This window comes from Nerophis lumbriciformis, linkage group LG10 (genome assembly GCF_033978685.3).
Source record: "Nerophis lumbriciformis linkage group LG10, RoL_Nlum_v2.1, whole genome shotgun sequence".
In the NCBI taxonomy this organism is placed as follows: Eukaryota; Metazoa; Chordata; class Actinopteri; order Syngnathiformes; family Syngnathidae; genus Nerophis; species Nerophis lumbriciformis.
The window spans coordinates 12,657,110-12,680,898 of NC_084557.2; the positions used below are offsets into that span (position 1 = coordinate 12,657,110).

The 23,789-nt window shown below is 39.2% G+C and overlaps 1 protein-coding gene across 2 annotated transcripts in view; it reads right to left on the reverse strand.

Moving 5' to 3' along the window:
• Positions 1-22,600, reverse strand: part of sf3b3 (splicing factor 3b, subunit 3) — a 34,053-nt gene extending 11,453 nt beyond the window's left edge. The window contains exons 1-18 of one of the 2 annotated variants that reach the window (XM_061970263.1): positions 22,547-22,600; positions 20,485-20,625; positions 18,016-18,171; positions 16,446-16,616; positions 16,161-16,333; positions 15,825-15,966; positions 15,471-15,583; positions 12,451-12,588; positions 12,008-12,111; positions 11,731-11,896; positions 9,032-9,127; positions 7,381-7,453; positions 4,354-4,505; positions 4,031-4,186; positions 3,760-3,915; positions 3,023-3,166; positions 299-421; positions 34-188 (exon numbers count right to left, since the gene is read on the reverse strand). In XM_061970263.1, the coding sequence (XP_061826247.1) occupies positions 34-188; positions 299-421; positions 3,023-3,166; positions 3,760-3,915; positions 4,031-4,186; positions 4,354-4,505; positions 7,381-7,453; positions 9,032-9,127; positions 11,731-11,896; positions 12,008-12,111; positions 12,451-12,588; positions 15,471-15,583; positions 15,825-15,966; positions 16,161-16,333; positions 16,446-16,616; positions 18,016-18,171; positions 20,485-20,554 (2,288 nt within the window). In that variant the 5' untranslated portion in view covers positions 20,555-20,625; positions 22,547-22,600. Of the gene's footprint in view, positions 1-33; positions 189-298; positions 422-3,022; positions 3,167-3,759; positions 3,916-4,030; positions 4,187-4,353; positions 4,506-7,380; positions 7,454-9,031; positions 9,128-11,730; positions 11,897-12,007; positions 12,112-12,450; positions 12,589-15,470; positions 15,584-15,824; positions 15,967-16,160; positions 16,334-16,445; positions 16,617-18,015; positions 18,172-20,484; positions 20,626-22,452 lie in introns of both variants that reach the window. The other variant, XM_061970262.1, reaches the window with a different exon arrangement.
• Between the last annotated feature and the right edge of the window lie 1,189 nt (positions 22,601-23,789).

Genomic DNA, 23,789 nt, shown 5'->3' on the forward strand with positions numbered 1-23,789 from the left:
ATTCAATGGAATATGTAAACATCCATACTCTACCTGAGTGTGTTGGTGGAGATGGCCACAATACCTTCTGGGCATTGCTCAGAGGCGAAGCCAGAGGCATACTCGAGGGTCTCGTATGACAGTGGCGTCAGATGGAAACGAGATTGATACGAGTAGCTAAGCCATGAGCGGCTGGACATTGCCAAAACCTAATTGAGGGAAGAGATTTAGAGCCTAAATTTGGCAGCTTTGACTGATCATTCATATTGAAAAAAACTTTGCAAATACAAAAATATTATGGACATTTGGAACAACGTACAGCGTCCTGGCCCTGCATCTTGACTCTGAAAAGCTTGACAGGTCTTGACCCCAAGTAACGAGTTCTGGTATCTGATAGATCGCCAGTTACTGGGTCCAGCACAGTCCTCAGCAGCACACCATTCTGACATAGAAAACAAAAACAAGAGACTGTTCAATGACATGACCCAAAATCCATGATCATTCCCGAATACAAACAAGACAAAATTGATGCAAAGGACTCATGTTTGAGAAAATTGTTGTATTCCGTCACGTGACTTCTCCCCGGAAGTGAAAACAAGTGGTGGTCAACCAAGCCAAAATGGCTGTTGTACAGCTAGTTGCGCGCAAACTATCTGCATACAAAAGAGGCTTAAATATTCCTGCAAAAAGCAGATATGAGCAAATAAATCTATCCATGGAATGGAATAGCTTCCTATAATTTATGAAAAAAAAGATTTGTCGAGTGATACCAAGGATTATATGTTGGTCTCGTATTCAGACATACCAAACAATTGTGCTGCAGACGCCATTCTACACGACAAAAAAGATGGCTGGGTTAAGGACAATGGCTGGGAAAGGCAATTGGTATCAAAGCTCACCCGAATAAATATGCATCGTTTTTGCTCGGGTAAGGTTGCACTTCATGATTTAAGTTTGTGTCTACTGCCATGTTTGTTGCTGTTGCACACGCCGTTTAGTAGCGTGTTTTTCCCTGTCCATCAAAATATAAGACAACGTCAACATTGTGTATTTGCTGAAAACTTCATTTATTATGGCTGCCGTTGCTCACATTTGCTTTCTTTTATTTAGACGCCGAGTTAGTGCTTTTTTGAAACATACTCGAAACAAACGTGTTTAAGAAATACAAATGATATCATGAATAATACATAAATGGGAAAAACTAAACATTAAAAGTATATCAAACAAACCTTTAACCAAGTGATCACTGCAAACTCATGCATTGATCGACTCTGCTCCCTTGGACTGGATTGTGAGCTGCTTTTCTCGTCATAGTTTCGTAAAATCTTGCACTCTTCCGCCCTTTTTAAATACCTCTTGAGTAACTCTGAAGGAACGTTTATCGCCGAAAACAGAAGCATGGAAAATGTTTTCTTAGAGAAAGGTTGTATGGCACCAATATTAATATTAACAGTACGAAGGGAATCCCCACTGAGTGCATCATACATAACAAAAAAGTTGACATGGATTCATCATACAAGTACTTGGGGACCTTTTTTGAACGACCATCTCAAATTTGATATGAACAGATTTTATAGCGAAGTGAGGAATTCATATTCTCAGAAAACTAAATTATTTCTCTGTCAGACCTGTTATGCTCCATCATTTTTATCAAGCATTTATTGAGAGCCTTATGTGTTTCTCCTTTGTTGGTTTCACAGTGTTTTAGTCAAAGACAGAAACTTTTGACTAGTATTGTTGAGTCCTGCTCCAAGATTACCGGAGTAAAACTAAGAGACTTAAGCTCCTCCTGTAACCAGAAAATCTCCCATATCTATTTATTTTTTAATTCTTAAAGCAATGTAGTTGCAGTTTATATCTACTTTTACAGTAGGCTGTCACAAACTATTATCATTCATTCTAAGCTCCATGTTGTTGTCTGACATTGTTGTATTGTCTTCTGTCAGTGGATCTCAAACTTTTTTCACCAAGTACCACCTCAGAAAAAACGTCTCTCCAAGTACCACCATAATGACCAACATTAAAATACAGTATCACAGTAGGCCTAAGTATTCATTAAAACCGAGGCAGAGGTTTTTGGCCAATGTAACATTACAGTAACACTGAATATAGGAAAATAAAACACTGTACTTTGAGTGATTCTTTGGCGTACAAATTTAGGGGTGAACATAACAGTCTGAAAGGCCCAACAAAGTCTTTTTTTTTTTTTAAAGGAAACTAAAATTCGCAAACATTCCGCAGAAATCAATGGTAAACTTTTACAACTGTGCCATCAGCAGTGTCCTAACTTACGGCTCTTTAGTGTGGTTTGATAGCTGCACTAAAGCGAACCAAAAGGCCCTCCAGCGAGTGGTTAAAGCAGCGGGGAAAATTACAAGGACGATACTCCCAGAGATGAGTGCCATGTACACAACTCGCTGCCTTAAGCGAGTACATAACATCCTGAAGGACAGATACCACCCAGCACATGGCCTCTTCAACCTGCTACCCTTTGGAAGGAGGTATAGATTGATTCGCGCCAGGACCACCAGAATGTCTCACAGTCTGTATCCCCAGGCTGTGAGACTGCTAAATGAACAGCCTGCCCCTTTGCTGCCCCGGACCATCTTATTACCTCACTCTTCACCACCTCAAAAATTGTGCTCTGGACATTGCATTGCTGCAACATCAACGTAACACCCATCAGACATCTGACTGTTCCCACCCCCACACCCCTATATTTGCAATCTTCTTGACAATGGTAAACTGTAAACTATAGTCAACCTGCACTTCAACGCAGTTTCTATGCCGCTAGACAAAGCTCAAACAAAATCTCGTTGACATGTATGACTTAAATGTTATTATGACAATGACAAAGGAATTGATTGATTGATTGATTAGATGGAGCCGTTGTATACCACAGTTTCAGAATCACTGGTCTATGTATTTATTGACCATTTACTGTGGGCCATGTGTAGGCTATACGAACCATGAACACCTGCTGCTCAAAATGAATTGCCGCTTGAAGGATTAATACATTTGTTTGAATTAAATTGTTTATTACCTGAAGCCCGATGTTGAGGTAGAGGAAGCCGATGGTTCCTTTTTCTCCAATCTCATCCTGTTTCTCAACCCCTCCCATTTCAACAATACAAAGACTCTCTGGCTGGGCCGGCAGGGCCTGCATACTCAGTGGCTGCAAGCAATCCTGAAAGAGAGATTGCAATTATGTTAAAAAATCAATTTGAGAATGAGTTTGGTCCTAAGTGTTGTCTACACTTGGTAGCACTTAATGCATTAACGCCTACGCCAGTTTTAAAATTACATTAAATATCTGCACCAATATATCATCAATTCTTACTTAATTTCAGAAGACTATACATTTTATTTGTATAATCCCTTAATCACAAATGCCTCAAAGGGCTTCACAAACTCACAACATTCCATTATCTAAACACACATCTGACCAATGATATAACAATTAGTCTCATGTTTGCAGCAGAGACTCAAAGTCTGCCATGGCTCCTGCTTTGAACATAGTTTAAAAAAAACAACATCAAGTGGATCATCAAAATAATATTTTTATTAACTTTACTAAGAAGCTCTCTCATTGATGTTGCCAGCACCAGGAACTTGAAACGGTGTATATGTACACATATTCCTTATGAAATAAAATACATTTCAATACTGATGCATGACAAAGTGTCAAAAGACTAAATAACGTGATCATAAATGGTTAAGTAGGCAATAAAAATAGCATCATGAAGGGGTTTAGGGAATAAAAAGTATGGTTATTCATACCGAAGGGTCCAAAGATATGATTCGAACAGTGTTGTCAACCAATCCAACAGCCAGAAATCGAGAGCGCTGTTCACCTGGGGGGACGTTTGCCAAACTCATGCAGACCACATCTGCAGACATTTCCTTCCGTTCTGTATACTCATTCAGCTGGCCTGACTGAAGAGAAGGAATGAGAATAGCTATTATAATTTTCTTAAAATAAATAATTTGGACACTTAATATGTTCCTACATTACAAACTGGTGACAATGATGATGAATATTTGCTCTTACCGGGTCCATCTCAAAGTAGACCAGCTCTCCGCCTGTGAGTGCAATAACCACCTGACGCTGGTTCACAGCACAGCGGACAATGGTCTTCTTGCCAGGGGTCTTCCACTCGTTTACACGCTTGTCTGCTCTGATATGCCGGATACCATCTGGGTACACCTGAACAAAGTATGCCAATTTACTAACATGTCTAACCGTTCTTGAACTGTGGGGGGTCTTCTAACCACCGTCAATTCAACTTTAGTAGCTTTCAACTGCCTCAGATGGAACATGATGGGGGTCATCCTGCAAAAACAGTGATCATTTGTAAAGGTCAAATCACACACCTGAACCAGGGCATCTTCACCCAGCAGTGAGCAGGAGAGAGTGGGCGTTGTTCCCAAGAAGCCCGAATCCGTCACCTCCTCTACGGTCTCCCCAATGGAAAGAACCAGTGTAGCGTTGACGAAAGACACAATGATGTAGGCGTCAAATTCATCTAAGTGAAGTAAAGAAAATAGCAGTGATTATACTAATATAAAGCTAATATTTGTCCTGAAGATAGACTTTACAATTATTACTAAATACAAAAGACAAAAACTTAATTAAATATGTTTAACACACAGAATGGGGGTACAAAGCATATTTTCTAGCCTTGGATGTAACATAAGTAGTAACAGAGAGGAATGGTGTCTTCAGCAATGCCAAAGGTTAAGTTCAACACCCGAGACTCGCTTTTCTCACCCTGTTGTGCTGAAAGCAGTTGTTGCTTTCTGACAGTATTTTAATAGCCTCACCTGCTGGCAGGACATTGTGTTGCTGTGTGAATGCATGGAAAGTTACAGGGATATTTTGATTCACTTGGTTCTGTGTGAAATGCAATGAAATGAAAGTACCGGTACAGTATCTCTTGTTTATTTTTATTTACAAATTTGCAGCATCACTGCGTAAAAGGCTACAAAAATGTAATTTTCCAGTCATATTTCTCCAAACTATATCTTAAGATATAGTGAACTTTATGTTTGCCGAAAGCAGATAAATGATTATTTCAACATGCCTGTCTCATATTGCATCTTAAGTTCTGCCACCACGTTATCTAGGAAAAATGGGAGTGCCAGTGAAAATGATTTGGTCAAGCAAACAAAAATGATAAAGCATAAAATGATAACTATCTAGAAATTATGTTAACATCGCTCACATTTAAATCTTTCATCAGGGAATCACAGATTTTGCAATCTACTTGAACTACTTTGCTAAAATGTAGCAATGTGTTTGTTTTCCCTGTGTCACATAACGAATGTTACAAAAACTACTAACCTTTGATGTATTTTAAAGGCAGGAATGAACTCCAATGGTTCAATTAATATTTAGAACGGTTGTTTTCTTTTGTTTTGATCTGTGCTCGATTTGTGTGGTTTGACCACTTCTGTCTAAACATATGGTGCACATAAGTTTTCAGTGCTGTACTGCATCAAAAGTAGCCCAAAAGGGCTAAAATGGATGCATGTACATTTTCAAGGGCTTGGTTTCCTTCACTTTTGTTGTACATCAAAAATAATGATGCACAGTGTGGGTGCTTTAAGCAAGAAACAATTATAGTTGGAAGCCAAATGAGACAATATCTGTAAATAACCTGTTGGCCAAATTACATGAAAAGAAAAAGCAGGAAAATAAATTGTGTCAAGCATTTTTATGAAGGCGGGAAATTATTGCAGGAGGCAAGAGCCAGTAAGTTGTCTGTCATGGAAACGATCACCCGAAAAATGCAAAAAAAAGGACAAACTAAAGATATGAGGCTAAAACCCGTCAGGCCCTCCTTATTTAGACTTCTTGATATTAATCTGTAAACTTAAACCATAAAATTGTTGATCTTTTCCACCAGTCTATGGAACATCCTGCCAGCATTGTTATTATAGTGTATGGGTTAAGGCAGCACGGTGGAAGAGGGGTTAGTGCGTCTGCCTCACAATACGAAGGTCCTAAACAGTCCTGGGTTCAATCCCGGGCTCAGGATCTTTCTGTGTGGAGTTTGCATGTTCTCCCCGTGACTGCGTGGGTTCCCTCCGGGTACTCCGGCTTCCTCCCACCTCCAAAGACATGCACCTGGGGATAGGTTGATTGGCAACACTAAATTGGCCCTAGTGTGTGAATGTGAGTGTGAATGTTGTCTGTCTATCTGTGTTGGCCCTGCGATGAGGTGGCGACTTGTCCAGGGTGTAAAACCGCCTTCCGCCCGATTGTAGCTGAGATAGGCTCCAGCGCCCCCCGCGACCCCGAAGGGATTAAGCGGTAGAAAATGGATGGATGGATGGATGGAGGGTTAAGGCAGAGGTGTCAAACTAATTTTAGCTCAAGGGCTGCATGAAGGAAAATCTATTCTAATCATGGCATATCCATCCATCCATCCATCCATTTTCTAGCGCTTGTCCCAGCTGAGATAATCATGGCATAATAACTTAAAAATAAAGACAACTTCAGATTATTTTCTTTGTCTCACTTTGAGCAAAAATAGAACAAGTACATTCTGCAAATGTACATATTACAAATAATCCTCTTGGCAAACACTTGACATAAATTGAAAACTCTTGAGGGAAAAATTGGTGCAGTTTCAAAAACACCATGAAGAACACAATGAACTTAGACTTTGTCTCAGTGTTTTACCAAGCCATTAAACTTTAAGCACTTCCTGTTTAGCATTCAAACATTGGCAGTTTATTAAAAATGTTTGGGAAAGCAACCAAATTGTTTCCACAAACTGCGGCATTGGTGAAATCCGCATACTGCCACAACGCATTCATTTATCATCATTCAAATATTACAATTATAATTAAACATTGTGTCAGTTATCAAAACGACACCATAGCTTTGTGAACAGAGCCTGCCGGGACTTAAGACCTCATTTTAATTTTTCCACCTTCTGTAGCCTTTGTTCCGTGTCCATATTCTTGTCTGTGTTTCTTAGACATTCCATAGTGCATTCTTAGATTATATTTTTTCATTACAGCCACACTTTCTCCACACACACAGGTTTGCCTTTTACCTCCGTGAACATGTACTCTAATTCCCACCTGGCTTGATACCCCTTGTTCTCACCGTCCACCTTCCGTTTAGCCATTATTGGGGAGGGGGGTTGCTAAAAGTTGACATCTGCCCTGTATGGTGAGGAATAATGAAGCCGAGGCCCACTTGCGGCGCTGCAGTGATTTCTCGGGCTACCATTGCATTGTGGGGAATATTGGTGCCTGCAAAACAGCAGCAGGCGGCTGTGGCCTGCGGGCCGGTTCTAATACTAATCAAATATCATCCCGTTGGCCATAGATAATTAATTCTAGATCCGGGCTTGACTTTGACACCTAGGGGTTAAGGTAAGGTACCTTCAATATGTCTGCGTACTGTCCACACAGCATTGGGGTTACCAGGCAGTTCCGACACGGCCATCTCAGAAACCTGTTGAAAACATTTTCAAGAACATTATATCATACGGTACATGGATATTATCAAAACTGCTTATGCAGCAGATTTAATAGCCAAAAGAAAAGTCAAGTATCCTCTCAACCGATCAAAATCCACTACTCAGTGGCCTAGTGGTTAGAGTGTCCGCCCTAAGGTCGGTAGGTTGTGAGTTAAAACCCCGGCCGAGTCATACCAAAGACTATAAAAATGGGACCCATTACCTCCCTGCTTGGCACTCAGCATCAACGGTTGTAATTGGGTGTTAAATCACCAAAAATGATTCCCGGGCGCGGCCACCTGCTGCTGCCCACTGCTCCCCTCGCCTCCCAGGGGGTGAACAGGGGGATGGGTCAAATGCAGAAAACAAATTTAATCACACCTAGTGTGTGTGCGTGACAATCATTGGTACTTTAACTTTAACATACGTTTTGGGTGATACTACAAATTCTGGTATCAATCCAATACCCAGTTTTGGGTGATACTACAAATTCTGGTATCAATCTAATACCAAGCAGTTACAGGGTCATACATTGGTCATACTTAAAGTTATCCTGTGTCCAGGGACGTAGTTCATAAACAATAAAAAATTACATTATTTTGAGATAATACAAAATATTGATGTAGTCATTGAAGTATCGACTGTATACGGCTCTTGTACTTGGTATCGTCACAGTTGATGTCTGTGTAGATCTACCCATAGCATTTGTTTACATTCAGGAGCGCTACCTTGCTGTTTGCGATTAGCACCCACTTGACTAAAATACAACAAAAAGCCAACCTTGTGTGCTAAATTGAGGACATTTAGGTGTTAACTGGCGGTACTGTTATGCACAAGTAAACACGCTGCAGGACTGCTTGTATCGAAAACTTTACATGCAAGCACATATCCGTTATTTTTTTATGCTGATATCGGACCACTCGGACGAATTGGGACACCACGATTAGAATGCTTTCTAAAAAAGTACACTTGGTAAGAAAAAATAATCATAATCAATGTACTGAGTGACATGTTTTTCACATCAATGGATGACAGTGTCCATCCATCCATCCATCCATTTTCTACCGCTTATTCCCTTTGGGGTCGCGGGGGGCGCTGGAGCCTATCTCAGCTACAATCGGGCGGAAGGCGGGGTACACCCTGGACAAGTCGCCACCTCATCACAGGGCCAACACAGATAGACAGACAACATTCACACACTCACATCCACACACTAGGGCCAATTTAGTGTTGCCAATCAACTTATCCCCAGGTGCATGTCTTTGGAAGTGGGAGGAAGCCGGATTACCCGGAGGGAACCCACGCAGTCACGGGGAGAACATGCAAACTCCACACAGAAAGATCCCGAGCCCGGGATTGAACCCAAGACTACTCAGGATGACAGTGTTCTTAACTAAAATGTTTTTCTCAAATACGCCAGTCACATTGGGAACTAAAAATGTCTATTTGGCAGTGAACATTCACAAATTATTTAAAAGTAATAATAAAAAAGATTTAGTAAAACCTGTGTTTAAATAAATTGTTATTGTAATCTTTTTGGTGTGTGGTATATCCTTGTGTCTTGATGAATTTACCTCCAATCCGTGTCTAAGAACCCTTAATGTAGACTTTGGTCCTCGTCCACAGGCCACGTAAAGCTGTGGTGTATCCTCATTAGCCAAATCAGCAATCTAACAGGGAAACAAAAGAGTGGATACAAACAAGAAAATGGAACACATTTCAACAGAAATTCCATAAATGACATACCGTAACTTCAATGGTTGGCCTTTATGAGACACTAATACATCACCTTTCTAATTCTTACGCTCATATAGTAGGGAAGTACTGCCTTTAACATACTAGGATCTAATTGTTGTAATGCTCAACAAAATTGTTTATTTCCTCAACCTACTAAAAAATTCCAATAATATCAATTACCAGCTATATTTAAAAATATCTGATCTGTAATTCTGTGCGAATCTGATAGTTCTGTTTGTAGTGTATTCCATGCCAGAGGGGCAGCAATGCCAAAAGCTCTTTTGCCAAATTCAGTCCGTACACGAGGAACAGTTAAAGCATATGAATTGTTAGAACGTAAAGCGTTACCGCTGTTTTTTTCTTTGTAACAAAGTACTTAAGTGTGGAGGCATTAAACCTAAAAGAGCCTTATAAAAGATAGTCAGCCAATTAGGGCTGCAACTAACGATTCATTTGATAATCGATTAATCTGTCGATTATTACTTTGATTAATCGATTAATAATCGGATAAAAGAGACAAACTACATTTCTATCCTTTCCAGTATTTTATTGGGGGAAAAAACAGCATACTGGCACCATACTTATTTTGATTATTGTTTCTCAGCTGTTTGTACATGTTGCAGTTTATAAATAAAGGTTTATAAAAAAAATAATACAATTTTTTTTTAAATTTAAATAAATTGCCTCTGCGCATAGCATAGATCCAACGAATCGATGACTAAATTAATCGGCAACTATTTTTATAGTCGATTTTAATCGATTAGTTGTTGCAGCCCTACAGCCAATATGTGTATCTGCGTGCACTCAATGAAGTTAAACCTTAGTTCAATGTGTGCTTCGCCTTCAGCCCCTGAGCGCATTTGTTCAATAGCATAATTACATAAAAGGCAGTAAACCGTCTTGTCAGCAGCTAACTTACAAAAACACGATGCACTGAAAGAGCCTTGCTAGTCACGACGCGCTAGTAGGAAGCACCGAAAGGTAACAAAAATTAGGATGAAAAAATATGATCGCAAAACCAAATGTTCCTGTGTTGGAATGTTGCAAATTCAAACTACCGTATTTCCTTGAATTGCCGCCGGGTATATAATATGCGCATGTCTAGAATTACCGCCGGGTCAAACTCGTTTCGCAAAATAATTAGCGCATGCCTAAAATTACCGCCGGGTCAAACTCGTTTCGCAAAATAATTAGCGCATGCCTAGAATTACCGCCGGGTCAGAATTACCGCCAGGTCAAACTCGTTTTGCAAAATAATTAGCGCATGCCTAGAATTACCGCCGGGTCAAACTCGTTTCGCAAAATAATTAGCGCATGCCTGGAATTACCACCGCCGGGTCAGAATTACCGCCGGGTCAGAATTACCGCCGGGTCAAACTCGTTTCGCAAAATAATTAGCGCATGCCTAGAATTACCGCCGGGTCAAACTTGTCACGTCACGAGTGACACTTCACCTTTCAAGGCATCATTTTCAAAATGGAGGAGGCTAATTTCAATAATTTAAAATCGCATAAAGGGAAGAAGATAAAGAGCTATTCAGTAGGATTTAAGGTAATTGCAATTCTTATTATTAATATTGTGTTAGTTTGTAGTGGTGGAGAGCTGACTTTTTGTTGCTGGAGTTGCGTCTTTCAAAGCGCTTTATTTTGAAAAAATGTTTTATTAATATAGCTGTGTGTGTCAAATATGAGTCATTTTGATGCAGTTGTATGAGTAACATTTCAGAAACAAATCATGAGCTAAGAAAACCTGCTAACAGGCGGTAATGTTATTTTAATTGTCTTTTCAGACCCAAACAAAGAGAACTCCCGGGAGGATTCATTGTGGTTTAAATTTTATTGCGGAATTAAGCGATGTCATGATGGTATTCTTACATCACACTCAAATTTATAAGCGCATGCCTAAATTTACCGCATGCCTTTGGTAAGCGGCAGAGTGAGATGAGGTTTTAAATTAATTAGCGCATGCCTAAATTTACCGCATGCCTTTGGTAAGCGCCGGAGTGAGAAGAGGTTTTAAATTAATTACCGCCCCGGCGCTAATTCAAGGAAATACGGTAAACATGATTAGCCCATTACCATGGACGAACAAGCAAGTATGCCCAAATTTATAAAAAAAAGTGATGGCAACAAAACCTTTTTTTTTTAAAAACAAACAACCTGACAGTTTTTCCAACAGGGAAAAAACTTCACTTCAAAATGTTAACTTTTTATTGAAATTCATGGTTGCAAACAGAGCTTTAAAAGTTGACTTTTTTAAGATAATTAAATGTTGACCTTCCGATTACAAATTGTAAAAAATACTAATGAGAAATACAATTGTATTGCATTTGAAGGGGTTACTCACATCATTCCTATTTTTGCTATCATATATTATGATTACATTAGTGCCAAATTTGGTCTCAAATATTTGCTGACAATAGTATCGTTTATCAGCAATAATTTGTGAGACATTATATCATCCAGCAAAATGTGTTATCAGCCCAGGCTTATGATAAATCCACGCTGAAAAAGCCTGCTTTAAAATGCACACTCACCTGGCAGGACATAATGGGTGACAAGTTCTCCTGTTCATCTACTAGCACCAGGTTCTTGAGAGGGCGGGGCTGGAAAAAGAATGTGTCCCCTTCTTCCAGCGGCATTGCAGAGGAAAACTCAGGCTCATCATCGTCATCACCCAAGTGGGCAATCTGGTAAAGGTAACTGATAGAAAGTGACGTACGGCATCAGAAAGCAGTAGCCAGTAAAGATTTTCAGAAGACAAAATGGATACAATACACACTTAATTTCAGTAACTGTTGTACAGACACTTACTGATTTCCAAATTCTGAAGCCACAAACAGGAAGCCAGTCTTTAGGACACACATGGCTGTAGCCACAGGGATCGTGTCAAAATACTTGAGCCTTATTTCTGTGACCTACAAATACATCACAATTATTCACATATATTTTGTCCCATTGAAACCACGATTTTAACCACAAATAATTGCATATTGGATTAGGAACAATAGTGCAGATGGGATAGGCTCCAGCCCTCCGACAACTCCGAGACGGACAAAATAGAAAATGTAGAAGGTAAAAAATGTATGGATGGATTCAATTTTCATCATTACATTGATATGCTTATTTAATTAACGCTACAGTGTATCGCAGTGGAAAATGATTTGTTCCAATGCAAACTACATTTGACATATTGACCACAAAATCAGAGAAAACCCTCTTTAAAAGACACCATCCAATCTGTCTTCTTAGCTCACCATTTCTTCATCGGTTTCTAAGGTAACCTTAAAGATGTCTCCTTGCTCTGTTTGGGCTAAGAAGAAGAACATGGACTTGGTCTTGTGGGTAGCTGAGCACACAAATATCATCCCGCGCTCTGGGTCATCAAGGTCATTCTAAGAGAAAGAAAAATAGAAGAAAAATGTTTGGGAAATTGTTGCATTGAATGATGTTATAACTTGTTATAACTTTTCTTACCTACGAGAACCTGTTTCTGTGTATTTGGAATCTGCATAAGTCCCGGAAATTTTAAATCAAACCATGGAGGTATTTCGGAGGTTAACAATCTTGCCTTCCTTCATACTTCCTTCGAACAAGCTATTTGGAATTTGCCCAACTTGTTATCTTTTTCCAATTGGTGACATCAGCGTATAACTAGATATAAGGTAGAAATTTACCTAAAGTGCTTTGCGCGTGTCCACCATTGCAATCTGTCGATGTCATCAATAAGCTCCTTTTTCTCTACTTTCTTGTTGTGGGGAAGACTGGCTCATAAATGCACATGCATCTTTCTGCTGTTGCTATTTCTAATACAAATTAGCGTGAAGTTCGAACATATATCTGTCAGTAGACTCGATATGGAAGCACTAAAAACCACAACAAAGCTGACAAGAATAAGACGCAGTAAATAAGACCACCCACAAAATGGCGCATCCTGAAAACAACGGTCAAAATGCAGTTTGAAGATAGTCTGTAAAACATAATTTATACAAAACTTTGAACAAAAAAAACACCATTACATGTTGTCTAGAACACAAGGAAGTATTTTAAATGTAGAAAAAATTAAATTATGACCCCTGTAATATTGGATATGTTCTCAGAGCCATGTGTAATTTTGTAAGCAAAGACAACTTAGGAAAATAGGAAATATAGTCAATAAGGACTAAAATTACATGTTGCACTTTTGTTCTACAGTCAAAACCAAACGCCATATCATTTGGTTCTTGGGCATGTTGCAGTGTATTGGCGTAAGAGAGACAAAGACCAGACATATTTATTTATAGGTGATAGGTTAAACTACGGTAACCACCAAAGTAAAACTCTCGACGGTTAGTATTACAGCTTCAAATTTTTAAAAAAATCTCAAAACCCTGATTTATTACAGCTGGGGTCGCACGATAAAGACAATATGTGATATAAATGTGGCCGACAATAAAGCTTTTAATAATATAGTTCTAATGTGATATTGCATGTTGGTGACACATTCTAGCTGTGTACAAGTGAAAGAACACGTGCTCAAAGCAATGTACCGTATTTTCCGCACCATAAGGCGCCCTGGGTTAAAAGCCGCGCCTTCAATGAACGGCATATTTCAAAACTTTGTCCACCTATAAGCCGCCCGGTGTTGTAAGCCGCATCTAACTGCGCTAAAGGAATGTCAAAAAAACAGTCAGATAGGTCAGTCAAACTTTAATAATATATTAAAAACCAGCGTTCTAACAACTCTGTTCACTCCCAAAATATACGCAAATGTGCAATCACAAACATACGTATATCAACATGGACAGAGCTGCGTGAAAAAAGCCACCCGGCCTCTTCGCGTAAACTTAAACTTACCTTAACCACTCGCTCATCTTTTATTCATCCATCCCTTCGAGTTAGCTTTTATGATGACGCCGGCTGGAAAGGTCTCTTTTGGCAAGGTCTTCCTTTTGAATATCACCATGGGTGGAAGTTTCATTAGCATGGCAAGCTAGAACCACAGTGAAGGATGACTTCTCATTCCCTGTGGTGCGAATATTCACCGTACGTGCTCCCGTTCCACAGTGCGGTTCACAGGAATATCAGTTGCTGTGAAATACGGTAGTAATCCGTGTGCGGATGGAGAGATTGCGTCTTTTCATGAACCGGATCCTTGTCGCTTTGTAGGAGCCATTTTGTGGTCTTTACAGATGTAAACACACAAAGGAAATGAAACGTACGGTGATATCCGCGCGCTTTTTCTTCTTCTACGCGGGCGGGTGGTTGCTTACAGTAGAAGAAGAAGCGCTTCCTGTTCTATGGGGGCGGGTGCTTACCTTGGCGGTTGCTTGCGTAGAAGAAGAAGCGCTTCCTGTTCTACCGGGAAAAAAGATGGCGGCTGTTTTCCGAAGTTGCGAGATCGAAACTTCATGAAAATGAATCTTAATATTTATCCATATATAAAGCGCACCGGGTTAAAAGGCGCACTGTCAGCTTTTGAGAAAATTTGTGGTTTTTAGGTGCGGCTAATAGTGCGGAAAATACGGTAGCATCTTAGATAGTGAACTAGCGGCTTATGTCTTTCCAAAGTATCGAACATGCTCCACTACATCTTGTAGAAGGATATGCTAATTGCACGCTTGAGCTCTTGAAAATAAACAAAAGTGGGGGGGATCGATACAAATATCAACAGTAACGATAAAGTACAATATCATTATTTGGTTGATACGAAAGTGGTTGGATCGATACTTTTTCCTATCAAAAAAATATTTTATTATATTATATTTTGTTGTTTTTGTTATTGTTTTCAAAATCCGGAAATAAGTCCCTAGATACGAGAGGGCATCAAGGGAAAACACCAAAAGATTTCAATCAGAGCCAATAATAGGAAACTAAGTTATTCAATTGCGCACATTGAACCTACAGTCTCGTCTTCCCCTTTGTTGAGAGCCAGCCGTAACACATTAGGCAAACACAGACAGCCTGTGGCCCAAAGGTGTCTGTGTTTTATGTCTTAATTTGTGAGCTTGAAAATACATCAAAATGTTTCAGCAATACTTATCGGTTTGACAGCTCGTCCATCCCTTCTCACGCAGTAGACTATTCCCTGTTACTGTGCGTGTGCAGACTTCATTCAGGAAAACATAATATTTCTTGAGCCTAAAGGAATTATGTCTGCCGGTACACTTATTTTCAAATCCAACTTGATGTCACTGTGTGTAGTAGAATTACTGTTTGAACACATGGTAATGATAACCATGATATGAAATGTTCATATAATCAGATGCAGGAGACATTACACTATGGGATAACTCACCCTGCGACGTGGAATAGGACAGCGAATGTCAGGCTGGTCCCCAAAGTTCTTATACGTGATGTAGTTTTCAGAACAGATCAGAACTCCACTGGGCCCATCGGAACCACCAGGAACTAGATACGCAAGAGGACAACTTAAGGAATTGCAATATTTTCTATCATTCTCCAGTGACCTTCAAGTATGATAGCGGATCTTTAGATGTCTTTAATCACATAATGAATTATAAATATGTGCAATCATTTAAACTCTGATGAATGTAAAAAAACAAAATAAAATTAGTCAACCAGTTCAATTACATGATAGCAAACATGTTTTGAATCACAAATGTCAAACTACTTGGGAAAATTTGCTTACCGGTGATCAGAAAGTTTCCATGTTCTTCCAAAGCCTCGCTGTACTTGCGGACAACGTGATTCAAGCCAAGGTCCAACTCATAGAAAGTGAGCGTTTGTTGCGTGTTGGCGGCGGCTTCTCCAGTAGGATCATTGTCTGCTTCCTAAGAAGGGTTTTTATAAAAAAACTTGATATTACAAATAAACAAAATGTCAATCAGGCAGTCCTCGTATTTGTTTTGCCATTATTCAATCAGAGGTTTTGAATGTTTCCTCAATTAAGGTCAGAGAAGAGACATGATAAACTCATCACATATTATTTACAATAAAATTCAAAGCTGAATTTATATGATAGTACCTCGTAATCCATTTCAAGGCAAGCAAACATGGGGTTTTCAAAGCCGACATCCACTCCCACAACATGGTAGACTAATGTGTTGGCTTTGTGGGCTTCCAGTGGTGAGGAGATTGTGAGTCTTGCAGCTGCGTCTCTGTTCAGAATATAAACCAACTTCTGCTTCTCTATTGCTCCTACATAAGGGAAGACACTTCATGTTAATAGACTATTTTGGTTAGACATAACTAACAAATATAGGCAAATTATTTAAGTTACCAAATACTTTAATAAATGTATTGAACATACCTATCATGACTGCTCTGCCTTTGGGGTCCACTGCCAAAAATTGTCCTGGGACAATGCGGCGACAGCCACTTTTCCCGAATGTTTCCTGGTGGATCTTCTCAAACATGTTTTTGGATGGATGGTATTCCAATATAACGATACGACCACTGTCACTTCCAACAACGATGTAATCTACAAACACAAACAAGTTATTTTAAATAAAGCAGTTGTAAGACGTGAACATGCCAGAGAGCTGTAGACTATTTGACAAATGTAAAACGAAGTTAACTACTATTCAATTCATTGATGTGGGATCTAAACCGAGGATGTCGTGACTTGTGCAGCCCTTTGAGACATTTGTGATTCGCTATATAAGTAAACTTTGATTGATTAATTCCTTCTGGAATTCACAATGTCAAGTGATGTATACTCAGCCAATTCCCACACTTAAACATCCGTGCAATTTGTTTCCAATCACTGAAAATTTTACTTGCACTGTCACAGGCGTATTTACTTTCTTGCTACCAATTCGATGAAGATGTGCAAGGTCATTGTTTTATTTTACCTTTGGTATACTTTATGTTGTGGTGATAATAAAGCTGTGGACATACCGTATTTTTCGGAGTATAAGTCGCACCTGCCAAAAATGCATAATAAAGAAGGAAAAAAACATATAAATCGCACTGGAGCCCGGCCAAACTATGAAAAAAACTGCGACTTATAGTCCGAAAAATACGGTACTCTTAACATTGCTTCAGCCATCTTGAATCACACAACATCGAATTCTGTTTTACTGAAACATTCTATGGCATACAGTCGCAATTAATCGCATTCATTTAGCAAACTTCAATAAGAATGCTACAGACAACACTTTTGTCAACAAACAATTCAGCAAGTCAGTTTCCTAATGTTTTGTATGAAATTGGTACTGGTAGTGAATTGTTTTGCACCATGTGCAATACTGTGGTGGGACGCAAGCAGAGTCATCTCTTGCCCGACACTTTTCAACCACAAAACGTGCCCCGATGGTGTGGGCAGATGATACAAGTGACCATGACTGATGCTGATCCACAAGTACCAAAATAAACAAGGCGAGTAACTTTAAAATATACCATAAACAAGGAAAATGTTTGTGAATCTAGGCGTTCTTGTTTGTCTGCATCGTAAATAGTGTGAGGACCACTAGAAAAAATGTGGGAAAAAAACATGCATTGTTGAAGAATTTTATGTAAAAAACATTTGTCATGTTAACTGCTTTTACAGTAAAACAACTACAAATCAGTAAAATCCCCCTCTGATGCAATGTTATTGAAAAAATAAGCCTCAAAACGTCTCCACTATTAGAAATGATGATGCAAATTCCCACAACATTTACAGAAAAAAACAAACTCACAACGAATAGTAAAATACAAAAAAACTGTTAAAAAGCAACAATGGGCATTGGGACGATTTACTTCCACTGGATATTTTGAGTGACTTTAGAAACAAATGTTCAGAAGTTATGGTAAAACCCTAAATTGTATTGCCTTCAACCATTGAGGCTCCACTATAATTTGTGGGGAAAAAAATGAAGATGCACAAGGCTACATACCTTTTGTTCCCCCTGTGAGTCGGAAGGCCATTAAAGACCGTACGACACCAAACACTTCCACCGTGAGGAGAGTGTGCACCTTTCCTGTGTTAGCATCTGGCCTCAGCAACTCTAGGATCTTTCCCCTGGAAACAACAATCTCCTGCATTTTGGTGCCTAAAAAGAAAAAATATTTTCAACAAACAGCAGTTTAATCGGAGCAAATTACTTTTTTGCAGCTTATTTTATAACTACAATGTACCATAGGGTACACTTTGTACACCTCTGGTTTATTTACATACATTATTCTGCCTTTCCTGAAAACTTGAATTTAGTTCAGCCGATATGTAAACAGTCCTTTAAATTAAAGCAGGGATTCTCAAACTGTGGTATGTGTACCACTAGTGGTACATACCGTATTTTCCGCACCATAAGGCGCCCTGGGTTAAAAGCCGCGCCTTCAATGAACGGCATATTTCAAAACTTTGTCCACCTATAAGCCGCCCGGTGTTGTAAGCCGCATCTAACTGCGCTAAAGGAATGTCAAAAAAACAGTCAGATAGGTCAGTCAAACTTTAATAATATATTAAAAACCAGCGTTCTAACAACTCTGTTCACTCCCAAAATGTACGCAAATGTGCAATCACAAACATACGTATATCAACATGGACAGAGCTGCGTGAAAAAAGCCACCCGGCCTCTTCGCGTAAACTTAAACTTACCTTAACCACTCGCTCATCTTTTCTTCATCCATCCCTTCGAGTTAGCTTTTATGATGACGCCGGCTGGAAAGGTCTCTTTTGGCAAGGTCTTCCTTTTGAATATCACCATGGGTGGAAGTTTCTGGCCATTAGCATGGCAAGCTAGAACCACAGTGAAGGATGACTTCTCATTCCCTGTGGTGCGAATATTCACCGTACGTGCTCCCGTTGTATCCACAGTGCGGTTCACAGGAATATCAGTTGCTGTGAAATAGTAATCCGTGTGCGGATGGAGAGATTGCGTCTTTTCATGAACCGGATCCCTGACGCTTAGTAGGAGCCATTTTGTGGTCTTTACAGATGTAAACACACAAAGGAAATGAAACGTACGGTGATATCCGCGCGCTTTTTCTTCTTCTACGCGGGCGGGTGGTTGCTTACAGTAGAAGAAGAAGCGCTTCCTGTTCTATGGGGGCGGGTGCTTACCTTGGCGGTTGCTTGCGTAGAAGAAGAAGCGCTTCCTGTTCTACCGGGAAAAAAGATGGCGGCTGTTTACTGAAGTTGCGAGATCGAAACTTTATGAAAATGAATCGTAATATTAATCCATATATAAAGCGCACCGGGTTAAAAGCCGCACTGTCAGCTTTTGAGTAAATTTGTGGTTTTTAGGTGCGGCTAATAGTGCGGAAAATACGGTACATGTAGAAATCATGTTCAATAATACAGTTTGATATATACTTCCAAAAAAGCCTTTCAACCATACAGGATAAAGGTTGGCTCTTATGCTGCTAGCTTAATGCTAACATACAGTGGATGACCCTAGTTGCTTGCAACTGTGCTGATTGAAGTAGCGGCAGCCAATCCAGAGGACACCTAAAGTCAGCTGACACGTCATCTTTAAAAACAGTGTGATGTGTTACACTGCTATTTTGAAATTCAGTAGACACATTTAGAACAACAGTTTTTTTAATGAAAAAATTGCAGCTAATTTTCAAACTTTATACTACTCATTTTGCGGGTCAGGATAAACCTTTTCACGGTCCTGACATGGCCTGTATAACAAATTAATTTTCATACTTAAATAAGAACACCCTAAATTAAATGTTACACAGACCACATAATATCCTGGCAGTAGACCTGCAAAAACATTTTCTTTTCCGGTTTCTCTATGTTTACATTTTCACCCTTTGCACTATTTTTTCTACACTTTAAGCATTTCTTACATAATCCTTACTTTTCCACCTTAATTTCAAGAGGTTATTGTTAGGTGTTTGTGATTTCAGTTAATTTTGTTTATATTGTTTTCCATGGTTGTGTTGACATTTCCTTTCTGCCTTGATAGCTGAGGGGATTGATGAAAATAAAATGTTAACATTTAATATATTTTTCTCCTTGTCTATATTTTCCATAGGTCATAAAAAATATCAATAATCATATCAACCAATATACAAAAAAAACTTATATTGTGATACAGTTTTCAGCCATATCGCCCCGTCCTATTTACTCACCATAAATTATTATAGCACTTTCGACCGACCTTTACACACAATTGGGGGTCAAATCACCAAAATGATTCCTGAGTGCGGCCACCACTGCTGCTCACTACTCCCCTCCCCTCCCGGGGCGTGGAACAAGGGGATGGGTCAAATGCAGAGGGTAATTTTACCACACTTAGTGTGTGTTTGACTATCAGTGGTACTTTAACTTTAACCCTAGCAGAGGTACGAAGCTAATGACATTGTAACAAGTAGAAGGCCAACAAGAGCAGGCAAGTGTTCAGTGAACGCACCTGAAAAGTTCCCATGGATGGCATGTGTGATGCCAGTGGCACGCTGTAGTGTGATGTTGTACAAAAACATGGCTGCGTCGTCACGGTGGCTTCCCCACAAGCCTTTCCAGGGGTTGAAAAGTGCACTTAGCCCAGCTCAATCTGTAGAGATACAGGAAAAATGCAAATTGTAGTACAACAGAGGAAACATAACACATTGTAGTGCCCCCCGCAGTAAATTCAAGGTATGCTACACCAGTGCCCCTCCCGAAAATCTCCCAGGGTCACCATTCTCACGATTTCCACCCGGACAACAATATTGTTACACCATCCTTCACTGGGCACCGTTTCCGGCCGGACAATAATAACGGTTACACCTCGAAGTCAAGCACGGCAATCAGAACAGAAGACGAAGCAGAAGAAGAGACATGGCGACGACGAGTAAGAAGAAGTACGCTTGCAAGTTCCAAAATGATTGGAAAAAAAAAATTTCAGTTCATCCAGGACAGTTCGAAGGGGAATGCTGCCTGAAAATTTTGTAGATCAGACTTCTCCATTGAAAACGGTGGCCGAACGGATATAGTCACTCATGAACGGCCAGAGAAGCACAAGGCTGCGGCAACGCAACACAGGTCACAGCCCAGTATTATGGGCCACCTTGTTAAATGGAGACCCGAGGGTGTAACTTATGCCGAGACAAAGATGGCTATGCTGATAGCTGCAAGCAACATCCCGTTCTCATTTGCGGATGTTTACAACAAATCCGTGAAGGATATGTTCCCGGATTCAGAGATCGCTATTTTTTTTATGTAAGCAGCATTCTTAAGCAATGTTTCGAAATGCAAGTATTTATTTTATTTTTTTATATACAATAAAAATAAATACTTGAAATTCAGTGAATTACAGCTATATATATATATATATACACAGCTGTAATTCACTGAAATTCAAGTATTTCGGCTTAGCGAAGTTGGGAGAGTGGCCGTGCCAGCAATCTGAGGGTTACTGGTTCAATCCCCACCTTCTACCATCCTCGTTACGTCCGTTGTGTCCTTGAGCAAGACACTTCACCCTTGCTCCTGATGGGTTCTGGTTAGCGCCGTGCATGGCAGCTCCCGCCATCAGTGTGTGTGAATGGGTGAATGTGGAAATAGTGTCAAAGCGCTTTGAGTTCCTTTAAAAAGGTAGAAAAGCGCTATACAAGTACAACCCATTTACCATATATATATATATATATATATATATATATATATATATATATATATATGTATGTGTGTGACCATCATCGGTACTTTAACTTTAATATATATATATACACCCCCCAGCGGGCCTTTTCAATATCTCCCTAATTCTGAGGTCTCAAGGTTGGCAAGTATGGATCCAAGAGACCCCATCAAGTCATAAAAAATGGGGTCCCACAGTAAATGTTTGGGGTCCCAATTTTTTGTAAGCATTTTGAAAAGTAAATATAAATGTATGCATTACTCTGTTATATCTCACATTCTACACGCTAGAACGACCCACTGCATGAACATTTATGCTACGTTTAAAGTCACTGACAATGATTAAAATATGACTGGAAACGAAGTTTGCACGTAATTCTGTTTGGCAGTGTTACTGTAGCTTGTAACTGGAAACTAGCACAACACCACTAGCCTTACATCCGGACTCAACTACTAGCTTAGCCAGGCGAAGTTGACGTTTTGACATACTATTACAACGAGTGCCGCCAAAAAATAAAAGTTACAAAATGTATTCCGAGTAAGAGTTGCTTAAGGTAAAAAAAAGTCACCTTCCTCTTAAAAAAAGGTACTTTTCAAACCTGTACACACATCTACTTAGAGTGAGCCCATTCATACGCGGCGCTACTTCTTGTCAGACGCATCCGCTACGTTTGTTCTATCTTACATGAGCTCTGCTGCATTTTGCACACATACGATATGCGTTTGATAGCACGTAACCAGTAGATTCAAAAAGTATCATATTTACCGGTGTGTGAATTGAGATGACTATGATTTTAAGTTGATACAATTGCACCGATATAGAGTGCAATCCGGTAGAAGAATGGAAGCCGATGACGTACCGCCGTTTTTTGGGGGGTCCTTCGACAACTTTTACTGCGTCACATAAGGTGGCCGACACAATGCCTGAAATACATCCTTGCTGCTGTAACTAAAAAAATCCGGTAGATGTCGACAAACACCATAGGAATAGTGCAATATTCCGTGTTATGGTTTATTTCGAATATGCATACATATGCATATTTTCAAATGTTCGTTGATATCTACATTTTATTATTTATGAAAAAAATAAATAGCTCCTGCGTGCACACACGTAAATATATACCCCAGTGGAATAAAATATAGTGATACGTTGGACAATTTTGGTCAGTTATTGAGTTAATTTATTATTAAGTAGCAAGAAACTCATCAATAATGAATAAAGCAAAACATGTTCGAGACCAAAAATCACTTCATATTCTCTACTGCTCACTAGTGTTATACTAGGACCAAAATTGTTCAGTATTTATAATGAATGACATTTGTCAAGTTACAAAATATTTAAAGTTAGTATTATTCGCGGATGATACAACAGAGAGAGAGAGAACACACAGAAGCTAATACAAATAATGACAGAAGAAATTAAATTAAAAAGATGGTTTGACAAAAACAGACTGTTCTTAAACCTAAGTAAGACTAAAATAATGATATTTGGTAACAGTAGACGAGAAAGTCAAACACAAATACAAATAGACGGAGAAGACATTGAAAGAGTAAATGAAACCAAATTTCTAGGTATTGATGATAAAATGAACTGGAAATCTTATGTAAAAAAAAATACACAACATAAAGTAGCTAGAAACACAATAATGAATAAAGCAAAACATGTTCTAAACCAAAAATCACTTCATCTTCTCTAATGCTCGCTAGTGTTACCATATCTGAGTTATTGTGTAGAAATATGGGGAAACAACTACAAATGTGAGCTTCATTCACTAACTGTGTTACAAAAAACATCAATTAGAACAATACATAATGTTGGATATAGAGAACATACAAGCCCTTTATTTATTAAATCATAATTATTGAAATTCAATGATTTGGTGCATTTGCAAACAGCTAAAATTATATACAAAGCAAACTACAACCTGCTACCCAAGAATGTACAACAATTCTTCTCAACAAAAGAGGAGAAATATAACCTGAGAGGAAAATCGCATTTAAAACATTTGTATGCGTGTACAACATTTAAAACGTTTAGTGTGTGTGTGTGTGTGTGTGTGTGTGTGTGTGTGTGTGTGTGTGTGTGTGTGTGTATATATACAT